The sequence below is a fragment of the Balaenoptera acutorostrata genome, chromosome 5 (genome assembly GCF_949987535.1).
Source record: "Balaenoptera acutorostrata chromosome 5, mBalAcu1.1, whole genome shotgun sequence".
Lineage (NCBI taxonomy): Eukaryota > Metazoa > Chordata > Mammalia > Artiodactyla > Balaenopteridae > Balaenoptera > Balaenoptera acutorostrata.
The window spans coordinates 33,426,172-33,445,608 of NC_080068.1; the positions used below are offsets into that span (position 1 = coordinate 33,426,172).

General features: G+C 39.9%; 1 protein-coding gene across 12 annotated transcripts in view; it reads right to left on the minus strand.

Annotated features, from left to right (window-relative positions):
• The window catches only part of SH3D19 (SH3 domain containing 19), a 180,480-nt gene that overhangs the window by 55,769 nt on the left and 105,274 nt on the right, over positions 1 to 19,437 (minus strand). For 8 of the 12 annotated variants that reach the window (XM_057546754.1, XM_007189405.2, XM_057546750.1 and 5 more), the window contains 2 exons: positions 8,519 to 8,559; positions 1,817 to 1,859 (listed from right to left, as the gene is read on the minus strand). In XM_057546754.1, the coding sequence (XP_057402737.1) occupies positions 1,817 to 1,859; positions 8,519 to 8,559 (84 nt within the window). Of the gene's footprint in view, positions 1 to 1,816; positions 1,860 to 3,242; positions 3,284 to 8,518; positions 8,560 to 19,437 lie in introns of all 12 variants that reach the window. The other 4 variants (XM_057546753.1, XM_057546751.1, XM_057546755.1 and 1 more) reach the window with 1 other exon arrangement.

Sequence of the window (19,437 nt, forward strand, 5' to 3'; positions counted from 1 at the left end):
TTCCTCCTCTCTCTACCTCTCCCCCATTCAGAATGACCTTTAAGTGTTTAGAGTTTACTCGTTCACTTCTAGACCCTGATGTGTGTTCCTGGTCAGTTTGCATATGAATCTGAGGCTTAATCTTCAATACTTGGAGCCACAGTGATTCAGGCGTGGCTTCTTTCATCATTTTCTTAACCTGATTCTCCGGTCTCATGTTTACATTTTACCTTCAACCTGATTTCCTAACAAATACCAACTGCGTGACTCTGAGCAAATCAGTCAACCTCTCTGAGCCTCACTTTTCTCATCTAACACATAGGTATGATGATACCTCCTCTGCCTTTCTCTAGAACTCTATGGAAAATAAAAATAAAAATAAAAAGCACTGCTATTATAAAAACTGTACACGTACACACACTCTCATGCTAGCCTGTGAATCAGTAGAAACTGCCCATTGATTAAATTTGAATTGTATTACCTAAGAACCTCTACTTATAGCTTTTAAAAATTTAAATAACAAGAATTATTTATTAGCACAAATAAATAAAATAAGAACACATATTTTCAACATGAGAAAAATGATTAAACAAAGAATATGATCACCTCACAGACAAATATTATTTAAACACAAACAGTCATATATTAGAAGAACTTGGATTGACAAAGGGAAATATAAGATCTAATTATAGAGAAAAATGAGATTCTGAGATGTATGTACAGAATCTTGTTACCTATCTTCATAATCTGGAATGTACTAGTCAAAGCTATTAATTGTTGCTGTCTTTATGTAGGAGAGTGAATACGCTGTGTTTTATTCTTTATATTTTTATTAGTTTTCCAATATTTTCTGTAATGAGCATGTATTATACTCAGAGTTAGAAAAAGCGTTTCACAAATTGCATTTAGCCAATCCCCTCTTAGACATTATGCTAAGTGTGCCACAGTGAACTTACTTTCACTCCCCTGTGTGGAATCCAAATGAGTCATTCCAATTTTTATATAGCTTTTATCTAACTAGATAATGAATTACTAGTTAATAAATGTTAACCACTATACACGCATTAACCCTTATGACAACCTTATGAGGTAAGTATGATTAGCGGCATTTTAAAGGTGGGGATATAGAAGCTAAGAAAGGTTAAGGAGCTTGCCCAAGGTCACGTGGTGAGAAAGCGAAGTCAGGATTTGAACTTGATTATGTCTGACTATAAACTCCTTGTTCTTCATTACTCAACACAATACTTTAAGAAATTTGAAAGTAGGGACCATAAATCTATCTTTCTATTTATCCACCTGTCCACACTTCCATCCATCCTACCATCTGTCTGTCTATTGGTCCTTCCTTCTATCTATCCAGTGACTCACTCCTCCCTGCTCCCCTCCATCCCTCCCTCCCACCAGCCATCTAGCCATTTTTATTCATTCAGCTATCCATCTAGTCTGCCTGACTCTCTTCCTTTCTTTATCCTTCCTTTATTCAATTTTCTATCCTGTCATCAGTTCATTCATCCACGTGACATTTACTAAGTAGCTATGAGGTACAAAGCATTTCTTTGAAGTCGTTACAACAATGCTTCCCATACAGCAGTTGCTTAATAAACATTTTTAAATTGGCTCCAGTAAATAATTACTGTCAAAAGAAGATTTTCAGGCTTGTACTGCTTCTTCTCGCAAGCGAAATCATCATTCAAACTTACAGATTAATTCAGAAAATGTACTGATGAGGCTGTAATACACTCCTTATGAGAGAGAAATATTTAACTTGCTAACTGATGACACACTTTTACTTCATAATTAGCAGAATATATGTCCTCTATTATAAATATAACCATACCTCCTATCTCGATGAAGCTCACTCTGAATAGAAGTCCGAGAAGCTATAAAAGAAAGAATACACTGATATAGTACAAAATTTGTATATTCAATAAAGGTTTAAATTTTTATAGGATATACTATTGGAAAAAGTTAGCTTATATTTGACATCAGATAGATTGTATGAATTTTAACATCCATAGTAGGAAAGCAAATCAAAACAATCTTTTCATATGGCATAAAGTTATAGTTATATATCTGAATTGCATAAGAAAATATAGATTTCAAAAACTCCCCAAAGCACATTCCATGGTTCTGAAAAATAATTTGAAGAATGAACAGAGAAAAGACGACAGCTACTAAATAGAAATTGCATGGTAAGAGCATTATGATGACATGAAATAACAATGGGCAGAAAAAATTTTAAATATCTATTCTAATTCATATTACTACACGTTTGTAATGTTTGTTTATAACTATTGTAAAGAGAGTGGAAGTGGTCAAATTTCCATCTATTTTCTAATTTTTCTGGAGTTTTACAAGCCTTAAGTTGTTTTATTACTTACATTAAGAGATAAAAATAATACATGCAAAAAGTGTTCAAAGCACTTTTATAAAAATGTTTATAGCAGATAGTATTATTGTATATGCAGCACTAACTTTTCCCTTAAACCTCAAACTCAAAAAGCTAGATGGTTTAAATTTTTTCCAAATTTTATTTTAAAATTAAATTATGTCTTAACCAGATGACCTGGAAAATGTGTCACATATGGGATCACATATTACACACATGTGTAATAGAGAACAGTATTTCTATTTTAAGGAGCACATTTAAAAGATACCTTTTAAAAAAATCTTCAAATACTATACTGTAAAAATTTGTGGACAAAGGGGAATTTGTTTCAGATATAAACTATTTCTACTTTCCTATGTCTCCAATACTCTACTTTTTCAATTCTTCTGACTTGAAAAGGTTGAAGATATGAATCTTTTCTTTCTTCCTCCTATTAAGTTCTGGTTCTCTCTGAACAAGGAGGATGCCAAAGCTGGGAGGCAGGGGTGAAGACGGGAGGTGGGGATGAAATTTAGGCTGGGGTTGGAGCTGTGACAGCGAACCTACGTGGGGTTAGCAAAGCAAACCTGACATCTGAAACCATAACCCTTGGATCTCGAGTTGGAGGATGTTCTGTACTCATACCATCAACTGGTATGATGGACTGGTACATTTCCATCAAGAGTTAACCAAGTTGAGGTGCATTTCCTCTACTGGAATAAAGGAGGACAGAGAGGCTAAAGCTCTGAGTGGCAGGTCTGATTTGTAAGAACGGTTTCATTAAGTCAGAGGCTCACCGAGTGTGCTACAATCCCATCACCACCATCACTAAAGCCAGAATCAGCAGACACAGCACTTTTAAAAGACATCATGTTATTTATCGTCACAAACATACCTCGTCCACGGGGCATTTTTGCTGTGCACTATTCATGAGTGCTAAGGGAAAAAAAGATGGGGTTATAGAAGAGGAAAGGGAGAAAAAAGAGTGAACGCAGTTGCCTAAGCTCTAAAAAGAATAGGCAGCAAAACTGTCTTGTCATGCCACTGGTTCTACCCACCTCTGTACTTTGATGGAAAAGTTGATGAACCATAGTTTCAGAGAGTAAAGAAATATGTTGCAGGCAAAGATATATCTGTACAGACCAGGATATCCACACACATAACCACGGTTAAAAAAAAAAAAAAATCTTCCTACAGTTTTTAGTAACAGTGCAAAAAAAAAAAAATCTAAAAATCATTCTGCAAAATCGATTTGCTACTTCAACAGGGATCAATTTTAAAGTATGAATAGTACTCAAAAGGTAATTCAGTAGTCAGTTGACATCTTTCAAATCAGTGGCCTTCCACTTGATTCTGCCCCTCCACCCCAGCGGTCATTAGTAACAGCACTCCAACCCCCGGTTAGCACAGTGGCATTCCCACACTGCACGCAGCAGGATGAGGGGAGAGAAGGTCTCCCAATCATACTTACAGATCTCCTCCACACCCTTGGAGAATCACTTGCTCTCCCCTCGCCTGCTCTGATTTTTTTTTTTTCTCATATTCACTCATCTTTGAAATCTCTTTTTTCTCTTGATCTTATAGAATGACTAGCACTTTCTGTCAGTGTTGAACAAGTTTAGTAGCTAGAAACACTTTAGATTTTCATGGCAGATTTTCATGTAGTGCCTCACATTCTTCCTGCTAATTTCTCAACTATCTGCTTAATCTCATTCTCACTTTCCCAGATCAAACAGATTTGATGTGGTTGTTACCAGGAGACTCAAATTTGCCCCCAGGGCCCACACAGAACAACATGTTCCTTTTAAACCCTGCCATACAAGGCCAGTCTTCCATGCATTTTGGATTAAGGCCGCAGAAAAAAGGCAGGTTTTTCAGTCAAAGTTATATCATTTTACAGAATTATTTTCACACTTTTCTAGTTCATATGGCTAAATTCTAAGTACAGAGCAAATTCATATTCAGCTGTTTATAAAAGACTGAGATCTGGATTTGCATTATTAGCACTAATAAAGAATTCTCCTGGGGCTTCCCTGGTGGCGCAGTGGTTGAGAATCTGCCTGCCGATGCAGGGGACACGGGTTCGAGCCCTGGTCTGGGAAGATCCCACATGCCACGGCGCAACTGGGCCTGTGAGCCACAATTACTGAGCCTGCGCGTCTGGAGCCTGTGCTCCACAACAAGAGAGGCCGCGATAGTGAGAGGCCCGCGCACTGCGATGAAGAGTGGCCCCCACTCGCCGCAACTAGAGAAAAGCCCTTGCACAGAAACGAAGACCCAACACAGCCAAAAAATAAATAAATAAATGTAGTCATTAAAAAAAAAAAAAAATTCTCCTAAGTTTCCACAGGATCATAAGCCTGGAGGAACCCCCCCAACCCTTTTTTTTTTTTTAAAGTAAACTTCTGCTTTTTAAAAAATTTATTTATTTATTTATTTTTGGCTGTGTTGGGTCTTCGTTGCTGTGCGTAGGCTTTCTCTAGTTGCGGTGAGCAGGGGCTACTCTTTGTTGTGGTGTGCGGGCTTCTCATTGTGGTGGCTTCTCTTGTTGCAGAGCATGGGCTCTAGGGGTGTGGGCTTCAGTAGTTGTGGCACGTGGGCTCAGTAGTTGTGGCAGGAGGGCTCAGTAGTTACAGCACACGGGCTCAGTAGTTGTGGCTCGTGGTCTCTAGAGCACAGGCTCAGTAGTTGTGGCGCACGGGCTTAGTTGCTCCACGGCTTGAACCTGTGTCCCCTGCATTGGCAGGTGGATTCCCAACCACTGCGTCACCAGGGAAGTCCTGGAGGGACCCTTAATGATCATCCTACTCCAACCTTACAGGTGAGGAGACTGAGATCAGGGAGGGTCAATGAATTATCCCACCTCACACAGCTCATTATGGGAAGGGCTGGGAGCAGTTTGCTTCTTGAACTAAACTCTTTGTGGAGCCAGGAGAGCTGGATGCTAGTCCTAATTCTAAATAATTCAAAATTATCAATTAAATGATGGTCAGAAGAAAAAAACACAAAGAAGGATTATTATATTACAAGCATCCTTGCTATAGTGTTACCTTACCAGTGAAAATTACAATAATAAAAATAACGCACTAACTACATTTGCTTGGGACAGGGTATAAACTAGAGGCATTTGACATGATAACAGACACATCCAAGGAGTGGAAAGCTCAAAATGGCCCTGGAGTCAGGAAGTCTAGGTGCACATCTCAGATCTACCTTGTGAGGCCATTTAATCTCCGAGATTCAGTATCCCTACCATCTGTAAAATGGGGTTAACACCTACCACGCAGAGTGTTATTTTACAATGTAAGTGAATAGTTCCTGACACACAGAAAGCAATAAATACTAGTTCAGTCTGTGAATTTCAAAGAATAATTTTCTCTTAAAAAGTTAATGAAAGGAAAAGCACAAACTTCCAGAAACATCCACTTATAACACTTTCAAGATCTTTGCCCAAAATATTTAGGGCTCCCAAGAACGAACACAAAAAGAAGGATCTCAAGTCTTGATTGGATCCAGAATCATTATGAAAGAATTTAAAATACAACCAGTTAAGGAATATTGCTTTAACAATGTGATAAATTCTTTCTCCTTGCCAAGGATAGATGACTGAGTCTGGGATAGGAAAGCAAACATTTTAATGAGTTGGGTAAGGCAAAATTTGCTTACAACTTTTTCTTACAGAATGGGCAAAAAGGGAAAACACAGAGGGGATGACACAATTATTCTTCATTCTGTATTTACGTGGCAGCACCTGAGGATCTGTTTGGCCTTCTTGCCTAAACGTCAGGAATAAATACAACCAACACGTATTTCTTCAGTGTATACAACGTGAGTGACATATACGAATTAAAAGATCACTGGGTTATTATTTTTTTTAAAGACACCTCAAAGCAGGTGTTTTCCCTCTGTTTCATCTCCTCCTCTCTCCCTCTCTCCTAGGGCCCTGCTTCACTATTTCCTCTCCTCTCCTGCTCCAATCTGGTCTCCCTCCTGGTTCCTCCCTCCCCGGCCTACAAAAGTCTCCAGGCTTCCTCATCCTACACAGTGTATAAACGTGCCCAGATTTCCTCTCTGCTTGACCCTCCATCCTTCTCCTCCTGTTTACCACCATGGTTCATGAAAGAGTAGCCTACTCAGCTGCCCCAACCTCACGAGCTCCATTCATTGTTGAAATGAAGTGTGGCTTCCAGCTTCAATGTTCTCCTGAACCTGCCCACTCCAAGGTCACTGCTGAGCAACACACTCAACGGCCTGTTCTCAGCTCCTGTCACCTCACCTGCTGCAGTATTAAGAGCTATTCGTGGTTCACTCATTCTCTTTGAAAACCTCTCCTCCCTTGACCTCTAACATACGGCTGTCTCCTAGTTTTTCTATTACTGGGATCATTCTTTTTCAGCATTTTTTGGCCCACTCCTCCTTAGCTGCCTTCTCCTAAGCCTTGCAGGGCACCGGGGCCTCAGTGTAAGCAAGTGCCATGCTGGAGGATCTACGGGAAATCAGGTACGGATTACAATCCCCAACAAATCCCCTCTGATATCCAAGAGGGAGGAAAGGTAAGAAGCCAGGGAACAAAGGCAGGGGCCAGCAGACAGGACTCGGTGAGAGGACCTCACGCCTCTCTGGCCCTATGGAACCTTAAAGGCACAGCTTGATCTCTGACACCAATATTTCCTAAGATTCTGTCTTTTGTCACCTTCTCTATTCTCTTGTTGTTTTTTTTTTATTTTTGTTTTCGCCTTCTCTATTCTCAACACTATCTCCTTAAATATTGGGCTACTCCCAAGGTTTTGCCTATAACCTTAATTACCCCGAATTATATCTTCAGCAAGAACATCTTGTCTAAATTCCAAACCCTACTTTTCTTTTTAAATTCCCTCCCTGCCCCATCTGCCCCTTTTTCCCCAAGGGCTCTAAGGCATATAAAGTTACCATGAATTTTTCATTTTCATATATGAATTCCCATCAATATCCACTGTGGCATTCCCACACCTTCATAATTCACCACCACCAACAAAAAAATTAAATGGGGGAAAGCGTGGAATATCTTTCTGTGTTGCCACCTGACAACTTTTTCACTGCAATGGCTCAAATGCATGCTCCTCACACCTGTGGATATCCTAAAGTCATACGAAATATTATAACTTATGCTTCTAAAAATAGGATACATTCTCCTCAGGGTGGTGACCTCAGCTCAAATAATGCGAAGAACATTTAATATCCCTTTCTTATCTTTTTAAAAATAATAACAGGTAATCCATGTGTTTTTTGGAAAAGGGACATTTGCAGAGCCTTTTATTAAAAAGAATGTTGAACTCCTGCACCAAGAGCAAGTTTTAAAGCTTTAACCAAGAAGTAAAGTCAGAAATTATGAATGCGCCGGTTTAGAGAGAATTCTGTTATAGCACTTCTAGCATGTATGTGGAAGTGTGAGCTGACCTCCATAAGCATTTATTTACAGAGTCTAATTAAAATACTGTGGAAGTAAATCAATAAAAAAGGACAGGGTTTGGGGCTTCCCTGGTGGCGCAGTGGTTGAGAATCTGCCTGCCAATGCAGGAGACACGGGTTCGAGCCCTGGTCTGGGAAGATCCCACATGCCGCGGAGCAACTAGGCCCGTGAGCCACAACTACTGAGCCTGCGCGTCTGGAGCCTGTGCTCCGCACCAAGAGAGGCCGCCATAGTGAGAGGCCCGCGCACCGCGATGAAGAGCGGCCCCGCTCGCCGCAACGAGAGAAAGCCCTCGCACAGAAACGAAGACCCAACGCAGCCATAAATAAATAAATAAATAAAAGTTAAAAAAAAAAAAAAAAAGGACAGGGTTTGATATCTTTGAAACCCATCAGATGTCTCTACCTATAGAAAATGGTTACATACAATTTATATTAGATCATTAAAATTGACTACATAATATAGTTTTTTTTTTTTTTTTTAACAGCTTAGTTCTCTAGAGAAAAATATTGTTCTGAGGAACTGGCTTATCAATAAACGGAAGTTGAAAAGAACGCTGAAAACCCAGCTGCTTGTCTGAAATGGTTTATTACTCCTTAGGAGAAGCTACTCTTGTCAGATTCTTTGTTAAGATTCATCAAATACAATCACTTGCTGGAAATCTAAATCATCATTCAAAATTATTGCAGAGGAAAATACAGAGCAGGAAGAAACAAACTTACATCTCTTGATTACTGCTCTAATGGATGACAAGGGTCCTTGGCTAGAAAAAGAAAGAAAGAATAATTATTACACATTCATCTTTGGAGTCATTTAGAAAAAATATACAACCATGAACTTTTAATGATGTGATTTAGGGAAAAAAATTATTTATAAATTTTTTTTTTCAGAATGCTTTTTAAAAAATTTATACTTATTTTTGAATTTGTGCTCTTTTAAAGTTTATGCTTGTGGTAATCTGTATAAATCCTCTTGCCGTTTCTTAGGTAGATAAGATAAAACTTCAGGAAGATACAATGATATATCAGTTCATTTTATGAGAGGGATACTTTAAGAATACACTATTCTTTGGGCTTCCCTGGTGGCGCAGTGGTTGAGAGTCTGCCTGCCAGTGCAGGGCACGCGGGTTCGAGCCCTGGTCTGGGAAGATCCCACATGCCGCAGAGCAACTGGGCCCGTGAGCCACAACTACTGAGCCTGCGCGTCTGGAGCCTGTGCTCCGCAACAAGAGAGGCCGCGATAGTGAGAGGCCCGCGCACCGCGATGAAGAGTGGCCCCTACTTGCCGCAACTGGAGAAAGCCCTCGCACAGAAACGAAGACCCAACACAGCCAAAAATAAATAAATAAAAAAATACTTTAAAAAAAAAAAAAAAAGAATATACTATTCTGACAGACAAGAAAAAAAAAAAAAAGCTCCAGGAGGTCTCCAATATTATGAAGCTAGGATCATAATATAAAAATATAAGTATTTTCAGCAATACTTATTTTTTTAAAAGGTTCTTGAAGGCTTTCTGTAAACAACTACTTAAAAAAAATTAGTATAAGGTAACATAGAAGAGGCAACAGCACTAAAATGCAAATAGGTTGACTGAAGTTTTCAGAAGAAACTTCTTGGTGTAAAAGTGCAGAGACTGCATGTTAGTATTATGTTGACTCAGGTACAATAATTAAAAAGATTAAAAACAGTACTTAGAAGCAGGGCTCAAAAAGCCAAAGTTTAGGGGACTTCCCTGGCGGTCCAGTGGTTAATACTCTGCGCTTCCACTCCAGGGGGCACGGGTTTGATCCCTGGTTGGGGAACTAAGATCCCGCATGCCATGTGGCGGGGTCCAAAAAAAAAAAAAAAAAAAAGGCAAAGTTTCATGTACATATCCAGGCAGGGTATAAGGGATGTTATTGAATGTCTCCACTGATCTGAAGGGATGTTACAACACTCTGTTACCTTTGTGAAGGAGAAAGGTATATTGACTAGGGTGGAACATGGTAGGGGTCATTTGGGTTGAACTGTTTCCTCCCCAAAAAAGATACGTTGAGGTCCCAACCCCTAGTACCTCAGAATGTGATCTTATTTGGAAATAGGCCAATACAGATGTTATTACTATAGTGAAGATGAGGTCATACTGGAGTGGGGTGGGCCCCTAATTCCAATGTAACTGGTGTCATTAGAAGAAGACCATGTGAAGACACAGACGCAAAGGGAAGATGCCATGGAGGTGGGGAGACGGGGATGCAGCTGCAAGGCGAGGAACACCGAAGACACTGGCAGACCCCCAGAAGCTACGAAGAGACAAGGAAGGACCCCCTGTGGCTTTCAGAGGGAGCATGACCCCTCTGACGGGCTGGATTCCAAACGTCTAGACTCTAGAACTGTGAGACAATAAACTTCTGTTGTTATAAGTCACTCAGTTTAGAGTATTGTTAGGGCAGCTCTAGGAAACTAATACAGGGAGGCCTTCAGGGGTGCTGAGTAGGTGTGATAAATTCGTGGCGCTGTACACTTTGTGTATTTTTCTGTATGTTATACTTTAATAAAAAGTTGTGTGTCGGGGGTGGAAACTTTGGCACAAAATAGAATTTTGACTGAGGTCAGCTCAGGTTCTACAATTCAAGACTTGCAGCATCATGTTCAGGCTAGATCTAAAAACCAACCAACCAACCAACCAACCATCTTATGTCTAAAACAACATTTTCCAAACTCTAAAGTTCTCCTTTAGAGGTTGACAGGTTTTGTGGAGGGGAAAATTAAAAAGAAGGCCTGTGGTCCAACACATCTCTGTGGGAAGCAGTTCTGGGAGATGCTGGAGTAGCCTCCAGGCTGTGCAGTGCATACAATGTCTGTATCTCAAATGTAGCTGTAGATGCATAATCTGGGGTTTTGAAGATGAGCCTTTATCTCCATCTTTCTGCAGAGCCCAGACTGCAGTGGAAGGTACCACTCTATAGTCTTAAGAGAAGACCTCACAGGAATCCTCCCTCAGCACGAGCTCAGGCTCATGTCTCAGCTGGGAACATCCAGGCAGGATGGCCACCACGGGACAGGAGACATGGCCACGTGACCCCTGGTCAGAGGAGGGGGCAGCAGAGCCTGTTCTGGGTCCAACTGCCCATATTCACTTTTGGCGCCTCTGCCTGTCAGCTGGTGTGACTTTGTGCAAATTAAATTACTTAGCTTCTCCAAGGCCCCTCGTTTCCTCACGTATAAAAGCAAGAATAACTCAACTCCCGCATGAGGTCATTGTGAACAGTAAGAGAGAGAATCCATGAAAGCATTTGACACAGTGCCTGGAACAAAGTGTGTGTTCAGTAAACGCGAGCCGCTATTAGCATGATTCATGTGTGTTCATAATCTTTAGGGCCATCACAAAATATCTGACAACACATACCACCCTTGACAGGGTCTCACTTTGGGGTCTGATATCATACAGATGGTAGGCCTAACAGTTTATGTTTTTAAGAGATTTTTTTCTTTGAGATTCACTTGCTCTCCTCTGGTTTCTGCTGTTCAGACAGAACCTGAGCCCAGGCCCCTCCATGACAAAACACAGGACTGTGAAACTGCATTTTCACTCCATTCTAATTTTATAAGCCCGTGTCCTGGCGCCTGGCAGAGCTGACCCAGATCTTTTGCCGTCTGCTCTTCAAGCACTGCTGCCCTATTATCAGGTGCCTTTGTTCTTGGTGCGGCAGATAAACCCACTAGAGAGTATGAGAGTCAAAGAACCTTCCAAGGAGGGAAACGAGGGGTTGGGGAAATGGCTTTCGATCCTGAGGAGAACCAAATGTTGCGGTCAAGACAGAATTGTCTCAGGTGTGATTGCTGATGCTGATTTGTCTTCCTCCAGGACTCTGGGGTCCCCAGCTGTTCAGGGTCCCCTTCTACCCTTTCTTCCCACTTTCCCCCAATAGCCCTTCCCAGGCTGTGCTGTAGGAGCACTCTCTCCCACTGTTTTTGCATAGACCCTTGCTTAGTTGTTAAGAAAGTGTCTTTAACAAAGAAAATCGCATTAAAAAAAAAGTTTCTCAACATAGTGAAATGAGATTTCAGCAATGAAGATGATGATGAGAACAGCTTATTATTACGTGTGCCAAACACATGATCCATTTTGAAAATGAGGAGGAAACTAAGGCTTAGAGGTTAGGGCTGCAGTCACACAGCTGGTGAGTGGCAGAGCCAGATGTGAATTCACTACTGTCTGATGATAGTCCAAAAGTCTACAACTCAGGCTTGGGTGGATGGGTGTAAGTTTCTGAATGCTCCACTGTTGCACAAAGTTCAGTATGTAAGCAAATCGCCCCTAGGCATAAAGCTGGCCCCCAAAATTTCACATTGAAGTTTCATCCAGACTCTGCAGATGACAGGAGAGAACAAAATAAAAGTTGCTAAGTATGACACTGTAATGTTGTCAACAACAACAAACACAATGGTTGTTCTTGACCTCATCTATGAAAATCTAATCTCTTTTTTTATTTTGGATCATGTTTTATCAAAATAAAACAGATTTTAAAAAAGTATTTATCCAACTTTCAAAGCAACAGCTTGTTCCCAAGTTTAAATTCATTGCCCACCACTCTCTCTGGTAAGGAAAAAAACTGTTTTCCCAAATCCAGGAGTTGCTGGATTTGGCTTGTTTGGTAAACAAATCAGAACAATGCCTGCAAGTGCCCATCCCTCGACATCTTATAGGTTTTGGAGTTCTTTCTATGTGCAGAGGCAACTGAGTATATTTTTAAAAATGCAGTCTATATAAAAATCCTCAATAAAGGCCATGGGCATATCATTAGAGTACTAGTCAATAAAGCCATCAGCTTAACAAGGAGTTAAACTAATGTGCTCTAGAGGTACAGCCCTCTAGTCAACCTGATAAAGCTGCTAGTGAACATGAACTTTATCCCCTTGTATGTAGCACCTTCTCCAAAGGCTCTCAACATTTGGACTGATTTATCTCCACCTCCCAGCAGAAAGGTTTAACCAGATCGGTAAGATATTTGCAGGCTGGAAGAGGTATTCTGTCTCATCCATTCTCTCATACATCCAATACTTATTACATGTATAATATGTACCAGGCACCAGAAATGCCTTGAAAGCACAGACTCTGACCTTGGTGAGAAAGACAGATACTGCAACTGCTTTTCTATTAATAGTATACAGGGGTAGGCACAAGGTGCTATGAATGCAGAGAAGGTATACATCACTCAATCTTGGGGTCCGAGGAGAGGCTTCTAACATATGACATGTGTCTTGACTGAGACCTGAAGAATGTGTAGGAGGAAAGGTTCTAAAGAGAGAGCGTCAGGTAGCAAACCATCAGGAGTAAAGAGACAGTTGAGCATGGTTTGAGCTCCACATATGAAGAAGCCATAGTCAAAGATAAGAAGGGAATGGAACCCAAATGCCATGCCAAAGGATGTGGGAACATGCTACAGTGGGTAGTGTTGATGCCAGGCATGACTAGCTAGGTTAAACACTAAGAATCCATGGGTCAGGGATATGACAGCAAAGTGTTTCAAAAGCAAGTAGGAATTTGTCTGGAACATCTCCCTAGAACAAGCACTGTTGACTGTAGCTGGTCTGTATGCACCAGCCATGATGTTTATGGCATGCCTGACATTTTTAAAGGGTTTATGAATAAACCCTGGAGTCTGGCATTACATGTCTTTTTTTTTTTTTTAACATCTTTATTGGAGTATAATTGCTTTACAATGGTGTGTTAGTTTCTGCTGTATAACAAAGTGAATCAGTTATACATATACATATATCCCCATATCTCCTCCCTCTTGCGTCTCCCTCTCACCCTCCCTATCCCACTATATGTCTTGAATTGTGGGGAGATCCATATTTTTAGGAACTAAATATATGAATGATAGGGTTGACACACTAACTTTTTAAAAAATAAGTGATGAGTAGATGTAGGAAAAAGAAGGTAAAAGTGAGCAAGAAGAGGTTTCTGGAAGTTCCAGAAAGGCACTGGAGAAGTCTAGGGTATCTTATTAAAAAATGCATTTATTCATGTATGGAGTTCTCACTATGTACCTGACATTTTGCCACAAACTGGGGACACCAATATTGGTAATAAATAACCTCTTCCCTCAAGAAGTATGCAGTCTTGGGCTTCCCTGGTGGCGCAGTGGCTGAGAGCCTGCCTGCCAATGCAGGGGACATGGGTTCGAGCCCTGGTCTGGGAAGATCCCACATGCCGTGGAGCGGCTGGGCCCACGAGCCACAACTACTGAGCCTGCGCGTCTGGAGCTTGTGCTCCACAGCAAGAGAGGCCGTGACAGTGAGAGGCCCGCGCACCGCGATGAAGAGTGGCCCCCGCTCGCCGCAACTGGAGAAGGCCCTCGCACAGAAACGAAGACCCAACACAGCCAAATATAAATAAATAAATAAATAAATAAATAAATAACCTTCTTTATTAAAAAAAAAAAAGAGGGCTTCCCTGGTGGCGCAGTGGTTAGGAATCCGCCTGCCAATGCAGGGGACACGGGTTCGTGCCCCGGTCCGGGAAGATCCCACATGCCGCGGAGCAGCTAGGCCCGTGAGCCACAACTACTGAGCCTGCGCGTCTGGAGCCTGTGCTCTGCAACGGGAGAGGCCGCGATAGTGAGAGGCCCGCACACAGCGATGAAGAGTGGCCCCCGCTTGCCACAACTACAGAAAGCCCTCGCACAGAAATGAAGACCCAACACAGCCAAATATAAATAAATAAATAAATAAATTTATAAAAAAAAAAAGAATCTTATTGACAAGATCAACAAATAAAAGATATAAACAGGATATGAAAAAAATGTTATACAAGGTATTATGGGAGCTCAAAAGAGGAGTGTCTAAGTTTAGCCCTGGGAGAGGAGAGGAAAAGACAGAGCTGATGCTTGAATAGAACTAGTGCAGGTTTTCTCACCTTTGGTACTGTTGACATTTGTTAAGGGGGTAGGGGGGGGTGTCCTGTGTATTATAGGAGGATTAGCAGCATCCCTGGCCTATACGTACCAGATGCCCAAAGCGCACTCCCCCCACCCCTCTGCAGTTTTGACAACCCAAAATGTCTCTAGACATTGCCAAATGTCCCATGGAGGAAAACTGCCCTCAGTTGGACCACTAAGCCAATGGCAACAAAACAGAGTAACAGTGTTTATACGGATGGGAAAGATGTTGGCTTTACCATTTCCGGCTGCCAAGTTGATGGTGGCAGCAGTGGGAATAAATGGGGCAGGGGTAGAGGCTCAATGCGAGGGAATAGGACAAAGGCAGTGATGAGAAGAGAAGAAGTAAAAGAAATTTCTAGCACCAAGAACAGTTTTAGAAAAGCGGTACTATGGCTGTATCAGGTGAAAAAATTAGTCTTCCTAAGACGGAACATAAGAAGCCAGTCATTCTATGAAAATAACCTTTTTAAGTCAGGTGTTTATAAACCGAGGATTATGTGCACGGCTTTTTTTATGATACTAATTTCAGGACTACAATAAACCTTGACTTGCTGCACTGCAGAAAAAAAAAATCATTACATATACAGTACTTTTATAAACAAAGCCTTGGGCCAACCTTGATTTGCTTCTCAAAACAGAAAGCACTAGTGTTACAGAATAACAAAAATACTTGTGCTTTCATCTTTTGTGTGCATCAATCAAAATTTATCACCCTATGTTGCCTGCTAGATTAAGACAATATCATGTAATGGGAGAAGAAAGTATGAGTTAGTAAATAATATTTTGCCACTGAGACAAATATAAAGCTATGATGTCATTTTAAAAGTGTCTAAGTTAATATCATCATCATAATATGTAGAGCCAGATCTGATACACTGTGGGGAATAGAAAAAAAATAAGATTAAGTGTAGTTATCTGAAACTAATGAAAACAAATTATGTTTTAGTTCTAAAACTCTGATTGGCTTCCATAAAGTTTGGGTATGGCAAGGGGAGTGAATTCCTTCTTCAGAATTAGAAAATAAAGGTTAGTAAAGAAAAATAATTGAGATCCAATTAGAATGACTTTTGCTAAAGTTAAAAACTAAAACAAAACTATAAAATACTTCTATTAATACTCTGAAAGCTTTAGGCAAAAAGTTGTATGAGTTCTGAGTTCACTAACTTTTTCATCACATTGACAGCTCAAGTATAATCACTGAGATCTATAATATAACATCAAGTTACATCAGGTATTTTTCTACTTAATCTTTTTCAAAGACAAGAAAATCATACGTATAACCTTTATTTACATATTTGGTTTCTGGACAAAAAAGTTAATACATATTTAAATGAGTGTCATTAACACACTCTACCTGTTATAAAATTTGTAAAATGAGTTCTATTGACAGTGTGCCGGTGAGCATGAAGAATACAGAGGACAGGCAGAGAGAAAAGCAAACAGGATGCATGATGTACCTCCGGGGTATCATGACTGTAATGGGAAAAGGACAGAATCTGGAGCCGGCCAGAGACCTGCTTTCCTATTTGTTTGAGCTCAGCCAATTTACTTACTTGCTGGGATAGTTTCTTATTTGTAATATGTGGATACGAATGTCCATCTTTTGGCTTGTTATTAAAACTGAATGAAAAAATACTGCATAAAATATACAGCACAGTGCTTGGCATTTATTAGAGTCTCAAAAAATGTTAGTTCTCTTTCCCACCCTGTTTGCCAATACACAAGCTTCTGGAGTCCATAATTACATGTGGTTGAAATTTTTGGAGCTATTTTGCCCACGCCAGTTGAGTTGCCCTGTAGTTATCATAACCCTACCTTATAAATTCAAATAATTGACCATTCGCATTTCAGTTGCAATTATTATTCACAACTTAACAACCATTCTGAGATTCACAACGCATGCTTCTCATGTACCTAATCTCCTACGAAGCTGAAGCAACAACAAAGCCAAGAGAACAAAGCAGACCACCAGGCTTTTGTGAGTGCTGTATTTTCCCCATTGAGAACACAGATCTCTGTTCCTTTAGGTCATGCTTCCCATGACGTTTTTCACAAAATGGGCATGGTGATCAGTAGCTCTGCAGAGTTTCATATTTCTTTAGCTCTATTAGAAAACAAATCCCACAAAAGTGTTCAAAGATCCTGCAAGAGGCTTTCAACTCTACTATTAATAACTAGAGTACATTTAAAATTAGAATATGTTGCCCTGTCCTTTCCAATGGTTTAAGTTGTTTTTTTCTTTTTTTTCCACACATGCATGTCTTGACTTCCTAATTAGCCTGCAAACGTCTCAAGGAAAGAGATGGTCTCCACTCGTTTTTATAGTGCAGCTCAGTGGGATCACGTGCTCACTGAACTAATGCAAACTCAATCCTACTCACAGACAGAAACACATGTAACTTGAATAGCACAGGTGATCCCACTTACAATCTACTTAATAAGCAAATCCCCAGAAATAATTTTGCTGCTGGCTTTGTTCTGTTGGTTTCAGTTCCCAGGTACATCTTGTATGCACATCTTGCCAAAAGTGTCTGGATCTGATGTTTAAAATAGGTATTTTTCCTACAAAATGTCACCTTGATGAGCATCTGGTGCTCAAAGAACAGAACTCTCGCCTAACAGTAGATGGAAAACTGGCCAGGTTCACCTTATTAAAAGATGGCATTGACATGGCACCTAATTTGGCAACAAATACTGTACTTTAAGTGTCAATTAATGGAATTTCAGGAGTAATTTTATAAGTTAAGCCTCTGGTAATTCCCAACCAATAAGCAGCACAAACTTCACTCGTGTGCTGCTAAATTTCAAACCATGTCTCATACACAATAGCATACAGTGATATTAATCAGATGCAACTGTGGGTTATGTTATATGATGTAGAGCATGTACAACTTATTCTGAGAGGAGGAATAGGCATAATGTCAAGTGAGCACCTAAGAAAGGTGGCTTTTACTGCAACATGTGAGAATAGGGTCTTTAGCTGGATCTTCAGATGTTAACACAAAAAGGGTGAAAACTGTGGGTCTGATGTATAACTGTGTTCAACAAACACCTATTGAATGAACCAAGGAAATAATAATCAGAATAAATCTTTTCTGGGTTTATATCTTTCCTTTATAGTCAACCTAAAGTGATCTACAGGACGAGTTTACATAGAAAACCTAGAAAGAGAAAAAGGGCTAAAATTTACCCCTCTCCTTGCTGGATATATAGCAATATAGGAGGATTAAATTTTATGATTAAAAGTTATTTGCATGAAAAGGATCACACGGTCCTAAAGGGGTGTCCATTATATATATGCCAGGACAGAGTGAGGGATAATAAAACGTCAAAAAAATAGATGGCAGTTTCAAGCAGTTTCAAGTTTGAAGCACCCAAAACATCCAGAGCCCGATTTTTCAAACTTTTGTCTTATTAGCTGATGATGTCTGTATTTTTGACCAAAAGACAGGCATGTACCCAGTTATGAAGAGAAATTTTTAATTTTCAACCAAGAACTTTAATGCTTATTTTATTCCCGGTATTATGCTAGATACCAAAGAAATAAGATCTACAATTAGGACATGGTCCCTGGCTGTAAGATGCTCATGGTCTAGCGAGAAGCCTGTGGGCAGGAGCTCACAATTTGTGTGTAGTTCTGCTTTTCTTAAAATTAGGTCTTTCATATTCTTGGTACCTTGTATTATAGGTGTTTTGTTGTATTATTTCCTATGCTAGTCTATAAACTCCTTCTCAGGCAATGTACATATTGGAATGATGTTGCATATAAACCTTAAATTAAAAAAAATAAATACGGCTAATTTAAAAAAATTAAGACAACTTTTAAAGTACTTTTGGCATGTTCAGATTCCATGCCATAAAATATTTTAGATCATAAGTAAAGAACAAGTCTCCTCAGTTCTGGGTGTACTCTGATGATTTTGCAAATATGTTCCTATAAAAGAGTTTCATCTTCAAGAAATTCATGGAAAAGACTCTGACAAGTACAGGTTTCTGGTAACTGACTGTACTGCTGAACTGAATGAATAAGCATTTTCAGAACTCTAATGAAAAACTGATGAACTCATAAAAGTGCTAACAAAAGATCAAGATGAAAAAAAAGAAATTAATTACATGGGACTGAGTGAACTGATGAGGATGAGTATAATTTTTGTGACTTTCTGTCTGAATTAAAAAAAAAAATCCCACAAGGACTCAGAGGAAAAGAATATACAAATCAATTTTCACTGCAAAGTAAAGGAGCTGTTGCAGTGGAGGATTGCTGGACTGAATGTCAATATTATGACATAGTATAAGTGTGTTTCATGTTTGGTAATTGCAATCATTGTTGCTTTTGTTGTGGTCATCCATGTACAATGCTTGGTGTCAGTCTATCTATCTCTTGTAAAAATAAAATACAGTGTGTGTGTGTGGAAAAAAAAAAAAAAAAAGAACAAGTCTCCTAAAGACAAATGACTCGTGCAATTCCACCCTATTTAACAATGACTTTTAAATAATTTAAAGAGAAGTTCTTTTTAAAAAAGAAAAAAAAGAAAATCCACACCCTTCCCTAAAATCTGTCATCCTGCAGCAGAGCTTCTACTGGAAAAGGTTGCCACATCCCTTTGGACACTTCCTTATGGATGTTAGGGAAAACCTGGGATAAACTCCTGTGAGGAGGAGAGGGGACTCCACGTGGCAAGAAAAATTAGGACACAGGAAGTTTGGTGGAAATCC